Below are 11,166 nucleotides of genomic sequence, written 5' to 3' on the forward strand. Positions count from 1 at the left end.
CGGATATCGTCCTCTTTTGGAAGGCCAAACAAAGTAGTTTCGCTTTCACAACGAAACACAGCGCCTTCACGACATGGCGGCAACAATACTACAGCGAGAATAAAAGTTATGCCTTCTTTCTTTGCCTGAACATTTGGGCGGCGTTATGCAAATCTTCCCACACAGTGACGTAGACATGTGGGGGCGTGTTTAAACGTGGCGTTTTAGGAGGGCATGGACAAGTCTTAACTTTTATAAAGAATATCTCTTTGGATTTGAGACTTTAGTCTTTGGAACTTTACAGATCTTCTTTATGCACCAAGAACTTGTAACACTCCAAAGAGAAAGGAAAAATTGAAATCGCATTATATGACCCCTTTAAAGGATTAGTTCTCAACAGCTGTGATGGTAAAGACATTGTGAAAGGTTTCAAAAGAGTTCCTTCCACCTGTAATACTTATTTAATACACGTTATACAAAAACAGCAGTCAGCATTTACATTGAAGTCTTGAAGGAGATGCACCCATTTAAAAAGTATTCAAATAATGGAACACCAATGTAAAAATCCTACTAACATTGCAAGTTCACCTCAGGAAATATAAAAAAATATGCAGTTCATGACCTTTTTAACTGGTGGTTTTGCAATGAAATTTGTATTTCGTTAAATCTTTTCTTTTCATGTGCTTTCCCTTTACAGCTGGATCAGTTGTTATGTGGCAGTAAGTCAGAGTCCTGGGATGTGAAGACACTAATGGAGTGCTGCAGACCGGACCACGGCTACACACATGACAGGTATAAAGTCATGCCTGCATCGGCTGGAATACACTATGGGACTTTTGCCCTGATTTGCAGTCTGAAGGAGTCGACACTAGTTGATGCTGGTTGACCAAAGTCAAAGCCAGTCTGCAGATATTGGCCAGAAAATCAACTAGTGTATGATGGGCACACACTATATGTGACCCTGGACCACAAAACCAGTCATAAGGTTCAATTTTTTGAAATTGAGATTTATACATCATCTGAAAGCTTTTGATTGATGTATGGTTTGTTAGGATAGGACAATATTTGGCAACTTTTTGAAAATCTGGAATCTGAGGGTGCAAAAAAACTAAATATTGAGAAAACCGCCTTTAAAGTTGTCCAAATTAAGTTCTTAACAATGCATATTACTAATCAAAAATTACGTTTTAATATATTTACAGTAGGAAATGTACAAAATATCTTCATGGAACATGATCTTTAGTTGATATCCTAATGATTTTTGGCAAAAGAAAAATCAATAATTTTGACCCATACAATGTATTTTTGGCTATTGCTACAAATATACCCCAGCGACTTAAGACTGGTCTTGTGGTCCAGGGTCACATATATCAATACAATATACTCTATGCACTTTTCTGAGAAAAAATAAAACTACAAAAAACAAAAAAATCCTCAAAGCATAGGGTTACATAGGTGTTGCTAGGACTTTTCTGTCTTCTTCACAGGGATTCAAAACACCTCATAACAAATATTAAACCTCATTCTGTCCAGTTTAGCAATTATGAGCCAATTTTAGAAGACATTGTTTTTATTTGTCATGTGTCACCTAGCAGTGTTTCTCTGTGAGCTTACATTTAAAGTGTCTTGGTCTGGAGTAGTGTGTGAGCTTTAGTGTACGTTGACCAGTTTTTCTCTGTAACCATTTACTAAGTTGGCAAGTGTTTGATGCCTTGTGTTTTAAAATCTGAACATATTTTCATGTTGTGTACTGTATTCCAGCCTTTCCCGGCTGTATAAATTACAGAAATTTTGTTGTGTGTCTGTAGCCGTGCAGTGCGTTTCTTGTTTGAGGTGCTGAGCAGTTTTGATGCAGAGCAGCAGAGACTTTTCCTGCAGTTTGTCACAGGCAGCCCCAGACTTCCTGTCGGAGGTGAGGAACCATTTCTATCCACAGAGTATAAGCCATCAGGAAGATGTTCTCATGTAACGTGTCTTCCATCTTTGTTTTCTTCTCAGGATTCCGGAGTTTAAACCCTCCCCTCACTATCGTTCGGAAGACGTTCGAGTTGACAGAGAACCCGGACGACTTCCTTCCGTCGGTGATGACGTGTGTGAACTACCTGAAACTGCCGGATTACTCCAGCATCGAGATCATGCGCGAGAAACTGTTGATTGCTGCGCGCGAGGGCCAGCAGTCTTTCCATCTGTCTTGATCTCACCTCCTGCACCCTCTCACTCAAAATGGCCTTCAATCAACTCACTGCAGAACCACACAAATCGTGACTTCTTCCTCTTTCGTTTTTTTCCCCTGCCCTTTTTCTTTTCTTTTTGAAAACAACCCCATTGAGGCAAAATATGTACAGCCTACTTGTTTAAAGAAAAGCAGCTTGCAGAAACTAAACGATAGAACATAAGAGACTTCCTTTTGACTCCTAACCAGGAGGAAAGGGTGTTATGCGACTCATCAGATTTAAAAAAAGAGAGAGAGAGAGAGAGAGAAAACATTTTTTTAAAGAAACACTTCAGAGCAGATTATAAAAATATATCAGTAGTTGAGAGATGTTCAAGCCGAAAAAAAGAGGAGTAAACCTGGGTGACATTTGTGACATGATGTATCAAGAAAAAAAAGGGATGTTGTTTTTTTTTGTTGTTTTTTTCTCTCCTGGTGAATGACATCTTCACTGTGTGTTCCTGTTGGGGAGGGGGCATCCATCAAGCGGGCGAGGGTTCCTATAGCTCCAAAGATCATTTGTACAGACAAACATTTGCAGATTTTGCTTATACGACACATTTGATAGAATAGCGGTGTGCTCTTTGCCCAGTTTCCCCTCTGTTCTGTATTAAACCCCTGAAAGTCTTGTTACGTTTTGGTTCCACTTTAATTTCTCTCTCTCCTCTCGTGTCACTTTTTTCCTTTTTATTTGAGAGAATTTTGAATGTGTAAGAGAGTTCCAGTTGGTTGAATGCGGGGTAGTGTTGGAAGTGTAGTATCTTTATTATATTATTATTATTATAATTATTATTATTATTATTTGTTTTTTTTTAAACCCAAGTTGAAATAGTTTTCTGGCCGACATTTCTCATAAAGTGTCAGCTCCGTGTTAAAAAAAAAGATGTATCCATTGTGTTGGATAAATAGACTCCTATATGGTTATAGTAGTGTGCCTCTGCTGGACTTTTGGGGACTTGAGGTCTTAATGATGGGCCTGCTGAAGTTGCTTGGCTGGTGAAGCCAGGCTTTAATCCCATAATGTAGCTGAGCACAAGAAATTAATTTAAAAGAATTGGCTGGTCATATTTTATGGTTTCATGGCCAGATAGCATTTCAAAAAAATAATAATAATAAAAAAAAGTTAATTAAATAAAATAAAGTTTATATGCAGTTTTCACACCCGGTTTGAGGTGGGATTGTCTGCCTTTTTTCTTTTTTTCTATTGTTTCTTGTTTTTTTTCTCTCTTGCTGTAGTTTATTTTTGCACTGCTGGCTTGGAACAAACCGTGGTGTGCACTGCAGTCTGTGGCCAGGAGGAGGTGCTGCTGTGCGCTCTCCTGTCCTCATTGTTCATGTGCTGGTTTCTAAGATCTGCAATAATTTACTGCATCAGGTTCATGTTTTTACCTGAACATAAATAAAGTAATTGTTTGACTCCGTCTGTCCTTTTATTGACCAAGCTCCAGTTTGTGTTGGTCGGGGAAGTCGTGGCCTAATGGTTAGAGTCGGACTCGTAACCCAAAGGTTGCGGGTTCGAGTCTCGTACCGGCAGGGAGGACAGGGCTTGGACTTGGTTTGGACTTCTTCTGACGGCACCCATTCACTGCAGAGGATCCACTGGTGGGCAAGTGATGTAATGATAAATTGCTCCAAATCTGTTCTGATGAAGAAACAAACTGATGTACATCTTGGATGATTTTAGCAATTGTATTATTTTTAAGTGAGCTGTTCTTTTAAAATAGATACAGATGATAAACTCGATGCCATTGTGAAATTCTGTCAACCGTTAGGAATCATAGTATTTCATTTATAATAGTAAGCCATAAGGAAGTCATACCCTGTTGAAAAAAACCAGCATATGCTGGTTAGGTATGTTTTGATGCTGGGATGCTGGTTTAAGCTGGTCCTTCAACAGGGTAAGCACTGTATTACTGCCAAACGGTACTTAAATAGGTCTATAGCTGTGTCCACGATTTGGATGTTCTTCAAAATTTACTTAGTCGAAAAATGGCCTTTGGTAGAATGTTTTGTTGTTTACATTTGTGTATTTTAAGAGTTGCGTAAACATTGAAATGTCATGACCAATATATTTTTGGACTAAATCGAAGCAGACTTTACGTTACCTATATATTGATATTGTAGCAGGTGTAAGTTAACACCTAAAATGAGCTAACTGGAGCACTTGAATTTAGGTATAGTCACTCACAATAATGAAGTATAATTTACACAACAGTCAGGGACACTTGTGTTAAATAGTATGTTTGTTCAGTTTTATTAAAATGTATAATTTAATTCCAAAACGTCTGGTGGGAAATGTTTGCGTTTCCTTTCACGGTCACATGAGGGCGCCAGACATCTTTTGGTTTCTGTCCTGCTTGCACAGAAACATCCAACAGGGAAAGCTGGAGTGTAGTCTATGGCGTGTATATTATCATTCATGCAAAGGTTTAATGGGGAAGAAACATAATGAATAAATCACTGATCCAGCTATACTGTTCCACTGTAATTGTGTCTGACATATTACTGATAATTGCTTGCTAAGTGAATTCCACTGCTGTAGGAGATTTAAAGGGGTCATATGATGCTGCTAAAAAGAACATTATTTTGTGTATTTGGTGTAATGAAATATGTTTATGCAGTTTAAGGTTAAAAAAACATTATTTTCCACATACTGTACATTATTGTTTCTCCTCTATGCCCCGCCTTTCTGAAACGCGTCGATTTTTACAAAGCTCATCGATCTGAAAAAGCGAGGTGTGCTGTGATTGGCCAGCTATCCAGTGAGTTGTGATTGGCCGAATTCTTCAAGCGTGTGACGGAAATGTTACGGCCCTCACCATATTGTGATGTATGGAAGCCCGTTTCCGCCACTGAATAAAAAATAAAAGACGTAATTGCGACCTTTTAGCTCACAATTCTGACTTTTTTTCTCAGAATTGCGTGATACAAACTCGCAATTCTGACTAAAGTCGCAATTACCTTTTTTAAATTTTTTATTCAGTGGCGGAAACAGGCTTCCATAGTGATGCCTGCGGCAACCACATGTGACGACCCCGGGCTGGACTCCGCTTTGTCCATGGTGAAAGCTGATCCGGCAATCCGGTTGATGTATTTCCTCAGCGACCAGCACGGATCAGCTCCAGGCATGACGAAGCGGATATCATCCTCTTTTGGAAGACCAAACAAAGTAGTTTCGCTTTCACAACAAAGCACACAGCGCCTTCACGACATGGCGGCGGCAGCAACTACAATTGCGTGAACATTTGGGCGGCGTTATGCAAATCTTCCCACATAGTGAGGTAGATATGTGGGGGCGTGTTAGAACGAGCCGTTTTAGGCAGGTGTGGCTGACTCTTAACTTTTATAAAGAATATCTCTTTGGATTTGAGACTTTAGTCTTTGCAACTTTACAGATCTTCTTTATGCACCAAGAGCTTGTAACACTCCAAAGAGAAAGGAAAAATTGAAATCGCATCATATGACCCCTTTAATAGTAAAAATGTGCATATTTGAAATAAAATTACAATTCAGCTAAATATAAATACAGCAGAAATGCAACAACAGTGTTTGAGCTACGCATATTTAGTGATCAACAAAATCAAAATGCATTGTTGATCTGTTCCAGTCCTGTCAAAAGTTTGCGAAAATCCTAGTAAAACTAACCTGGTAAAGGTTTTACCAGACAAATAAGATTAATTTACAAATTATTTTTATGTTATTTTTATGTATTAAAACCCACTTATATTCACAATACTTACACCAATTTCTCCAAAAGATGTACAGGTTGTAATTCTGGTTGCTGAATGAGCAATGTGACTAATTTAATAGATTCACAGAAACTGACTGGAACAACATGCATATTTTTTCTCAAGCTGTCAACTTTTGTAGACTAGATGGTTTTGATAAGAGCTTTCTCTCTTCATCTTCCAACTTACAAATGTATTTTCATCATATCCAACTTTCTCTGTAAGTTTCCTTGAAATATTATAGATTTAATCACAAATATAATAAAACAAAAATTGCATTAGAGTAAATATAGTAAACAATAAATTAATATCTCATTGTGAGTGTTTTAGTTTTGGGGAAAGGGAAATGATAAACCTAGAATAACTTTATATTTATTCTTACTTGTTGTAAAGGTTTTATAATGTGACTCAATCATTCAAAATGTGTTTTAGACTGAGTCATAACAATCTCATTTAATATCTCATACATGTGCTTGATTTAAAAAATAAAATTCTTATATTAAATGGATTTGTAAAACATTTTCTATGCCTTTATCATTTTCCCCCACAAATGAATTATTGCATGTCTAAAACTGATGCAAAAATGACCTGAACAAAGATAAATAAATTAATAAATAAAACCGTGTCAATATGTTCCTCAACGTTTTAGTGAACTTGTTTACCAAGGAAACATGCAGACTGAGATCATATGAAATACAATGCGATGTGTTTAACAAAGAAAAATCAAGGTTAATATATTATAAGCAGCGTTTCTTTAATTTTGTGAAATTATGCTAAAAGATTCAGAATATTAATTGATTGTGTGTTTAGGAAACATAGAATCAAATAGCCTAAGAAAGACAACGGAATCAATGTAATTCCCACCACATAATGCTATTAAACACAATGCATCATTTGATATGTGATGGAGATGTTCAAGATTTTCAGGGGGGAAAGGTGAATGTGGTCCACAGTCCCCTACGGGACCTCAGAAATGCACCTGTTGCTAAATGTAACAGCACATGTTCTGACCACACGGCGGAGAAACGGTCGCCTACAGCTCTCCGGCGACTGGAAATAAAACTGCGTCCTGTGGGAGAAGTTGGTAGAAACAGCGATCATCTCGCTTTGGACTATTCCGAAAACCAACATTTCGCGTTCTCGTTTTTTATATCAGACGCACTGGTGAACAGAAAAGGGGTGAGTGACCTTGAGTATTTTGAGAGCCTGTATTTGCTCATGATGCTTGAGGAAATGTGTTTTGACATAAGCGCGTCCCAGCTAAAGTTGATCAGAGGGGTGCGAGAAACCCCACATCCGTCTGCTAACAATCAGATTCAGTGAATTTATGTATATCGTTGTGCTCAGAATTGGACAAAGAAGACTAACTGTTGTGGTCACTCTGAATACACAATCACGTGCAAAGGATCTCAATGCAAAATGAATACTAGCCTAAATATATATATATTTTTTTTTTTGGCAGATAGGCTATGGATCATATGCTTATTATAGTTTTAATGCTACATTTGGCGGTGCACATGTCTGGCTGTTGATGTCTGTGCTATGTAACAACGTCTGTCCTGAAAGATGAATAAAGCAGGCGTGATCTTGAATTGATGTTGCAAGGTTTCCACGCACATTCCACCGATCGTCACCTTGGCAACGGTTCGTGAATCGAGTCTGGCTTTTTCAACGAATCAATCGATTGAACTGGTTCACGAAACCGATCGGCCCTGAACGAGTTGATCATGAATCGGACTGGGCAGTTTGTTCACAAATCGGAGCGAATGTGTTTGAACGGTTCGCGAGTGAACGCACCACCAGCTCTTTTCTAGTGAGACTTTCCTGTAACCTAATTCTCGAACCGTTCTTCGCGTTTTCATGAAGAAAAGCAAAGTAGAAGTTAATAACAAAGTAGAAGAAATATTACAACTAAAACTAATTGGAGTATCTTGAAATATTACAACTAAAACTAATTGGAGTAAAGTTGACGACTGTAGCAGTTTTATCGACACACTAAAACTACGACATATGGCTTTATTACAACTCCACAATAAAAGTAAAATAGCTATGCTTGCATGCTAGATGTTTCGGTTTTATGAATCGAACTGTTCGAAACATACGGAAATGAGCTAGTTTCCCAGCACTAGTTTTCGCGGGTATTTCAACGAACATTCAGACTGGGTTGTCCATGCAAGTTCATAGAAAGTGGGCTGATAAAGGCAACCCTCTACACACACCTTGGCAATACAATCGCCATTGGCAAGTAAATGTTTTAGTTTACTAAAAAAAAAATATATATATATATATACAGTGGGTACGGAAAGTATTCAGACCCCCTTCAGGTCTGCGATGTTCTAAGAGTAATGTTGTCGTAATATCCTATTATCTTTTCAGTGTTTAGGGGTAAGGTACTCCCTCATGACTGGTGTCAGTGCTATAAAGTGAAGCATCAGCTTCAACTTTTCCCCCTGTCATTTATCCCAGCATTTACCCCTCACGTCACTAGCTCCGCCCTTGCGCCATAGCTCGTGACCGGAAGAGAATATGAGTCGTTTTGAGGGGGAGGGAAGGTTAACTTTTTTGATGAAAGATTACGAGGGCACATGAATTTTAAAAAAATTATGACGTGCACGGATAAATTATTGATAATAAACACTGCAGTATTCCATTAAAAAATAAGAATTTTCCATTTTGATTTCATGGTGACTTTAAGTTCTCTACAACTTACCAAGCTTTGTGTGTGCAGAATGAGAGGAAGCACTCAGGGCAGAAGTGGCATCCATATTTACCTGCAGTGCTCATGTAGCCTTAGACAATTCTGAGCTGTATCATATTTTCCCATATTTGTTCCCATGCCAAAGCTGGAACTTGTCTGTTTAGCCATGGTAGTGTTGTGTGGATGTGTGTGCAGGAATGAGGCCATTGCAAGGAATGTGTGTGAGTATCTGTACTTCATGTGCAGTATGAGTTGCTAACAACTTCCAGCATTGTTCCTGTCATCCACTCCTGTACAGCAGCTGCAGTACTATGCAACATCTCTGCTAGCTGTTCATGCTGATTCCTTCATGAGCATATTTAGCAAATTACAATGTTCTCTTTTTTTTGTGGAGCTCCTGTGTAGTTCAGTGTAGTGCATGTCTTCCTGACACTTTTCTGCCACATCTGCATAATGAGATAATGTAAAGCAAACATTGCTCACATGCCAGCATATGTGACCCACTTTGCAACAAAAATGTGTGAAAGGGTAAGGATCAACATGTGCCTATGTGCCTGTTTATTCTGCACAGAAATTAGAAATTATTTTTATAAGAATCTTATTATTATAAGAAGTATATTTTGATGAAATATTAAATTTTAGGATACTTTAGGATACTCCTAAATTTTATGATACTTTTTGACATAATTAACATTATCCTAATTAAACTTATTACTGTACTGTGAGCCAATTATAGGCAGTTATTGTAATGTGTTTTACTTACATTTTAATGTAGTATATGTTGTATTGCCTTTAATTAATGTTTTTGTATTTTTGTTTGTAAAAAGCAATAGGATATATCGGCCGATATTTGGCATTTTTCAAATATCGGCATCGGCCGATACGTTTTTATGTTTGGCAGATGTGTTCTAAGCGGGACTTTTATTTTGACGGCGTTGAGAATGGCACATTCTCTTCATTGTTTGCTGTCGCCATTTAACAGTTCTGTCTAATACAGATAGAAGTCTGTCTAATAATCAGATAGAACTGTTAAATAAAGCAATTAAAATGTACAAAAAAGTATTATAATGATTGCTTTGTATTAATAGTATTAGAGAAGCAAACATTGTAATATTTTCTCATTTACATCAGCATTCAGCAAATACGCATATCATTTAAAGGGCACCTATTATGCCCCATTTTACAAGATGTAATATAAGTCTCTGCTGTCCTCAGAATGTGTCTGTGAAGTTTCAGCTCAAAATACCCCACAGATAATTTATTATATCATTTTGAAAATGCCTATTTTGAGTGGAAGCAGAAACGCACTGTTTTCTTGCATGTATCTTTAAATGCAAATGAGCTGCTGCTCCCTGCCCCCTTTTCCAGAACGTACCTCAAACACTCTGCCAAAAACGTTTTGGTTTTGATTATCGTGTATATAGGCCTGTCACAATAACAACTTTTTGTTGTGCGATATATTGCCCCAGAAATAGTTGCGATAAGTGATATTATTGTCATTTTAAGAACATTTTATGCCACTGAATATATAATCATAATATAAAAGCATAATAATGCAAGAAGGCCTAGACACTTTCAAATGACAACAGACTTTTAATTCTTAAGAACATTTAGATCATGGAAATTAAGTATCAAAATATTAAATACCTAAAAAACTTGAATAAATAGTAAATAAACATTTTCTAACAAAAAGTGCAAAGTAACAAGTAACACAAAGAACTTGTATGGAGATTTTTCCATCTACAGATTTTTCCCGGACGTTCTTTTCTCTGTAAATTAAGGGTGCACACGATTGCTGAAAAACACAATCACTACTTAGCAGTCAGATGTCCGTATGCACAAAGATCCCTAAACAAGGACATATCTGCAGATGAAACTTTTTTTGTAGAAGCATTTTTTTAAATTTGAACTAGCACCTGATGACTACACCACGTTATGTACGAGAAGCTGCAAAAGACACAAGCACAAGTGGAATGCAAAAAACATGGTGACATTAATTGTTATGTAAATCTAATGAGCAATATATTGCATCACCAAAAATTATTGAGGTCATGTACATATATTGTGCGATAAGTCGATATAGGTCTGGGCGATAAAACGGTATCGATATTTATCGATGGTACACCTTCTTCGATATCGATAGAAAAAATGTTCGATATAGCGCACGATATAGTTTAGATATTTTCTATTCTATCTACTTGTTTTTCTTTGTGTGTGTGTGTATATGTGTGCGTATATATATATATATATATATATATATATATACCTTGCTACACCTACATCTTGGATGCCCTGGGGGTAAGCAGGTAAATATCAAATTTTCATTTTTGGGTGAACTATCCCTTTAAAACAGTTTAAACTTTTAGAAAACACGTCACGAATATGTCGAGGTTTATTCCTTTTCACTGCGTCTCATATGTTTTTAAATGCAGTCTGTGTGAATGGCTCTTCGGCTCTTTGGAATAAGCAATGCATAAATACATGATGTTTTGTTCATAATTGTTTATGCAATTTACGAAATTATATTAGATTTTTATGAGTTAAAGGGG

At 37.1% G+C, this 11,166-nt stretch overlaps 1 protein-coding gene across 1 annotated transcript in view; it reads left to right on the plus strand.

Moving 5' to 3' along the window:
• The window catches only part of LOC107684619 (E3 ubiquitin-protein ligase TRIP12-like), a 46,995-nt gene extending 43,428 nt beyond the window's left edge, over window positions 1–3,567 (plus strand). Inside the window, 3 exon segments of the mRNA XM_016480917.1 lie at window positions 677–771; window positions 1,788–1,891; window positions 1,978–3,567. Coding sequence (XP_016336403.1) covers window positions 677–771; window positions 1,788–1,891; window positions 1,978–2,174 — 396 coding nt within the window. The 3' untranslated portion in view covers window positions 2,175–3,567.
• The last annotated feature ends 7,599 nt before the right edge of the window (window positions 3,568–11,166 follow it).

This window comes from Sinocyclocheilus anshuiensis, unplaced genomic scaffold (assembly GCF_001515605.1).
Source record: "Sinocyclocheilus anshuiensis isolate Anshui unplaced genomic scaffold, SAMN03320099.WGS_v1.1 scaffold41, whole genome shotgun sequence".
NCBI classification, from domain to species: Eukaryota; Metazoa; Chordata; class Actinopteri; order Cypriniformes; family Cyprinidae; genus Sinocyclocheilus; species Sinocyclocheilus anshuiensis.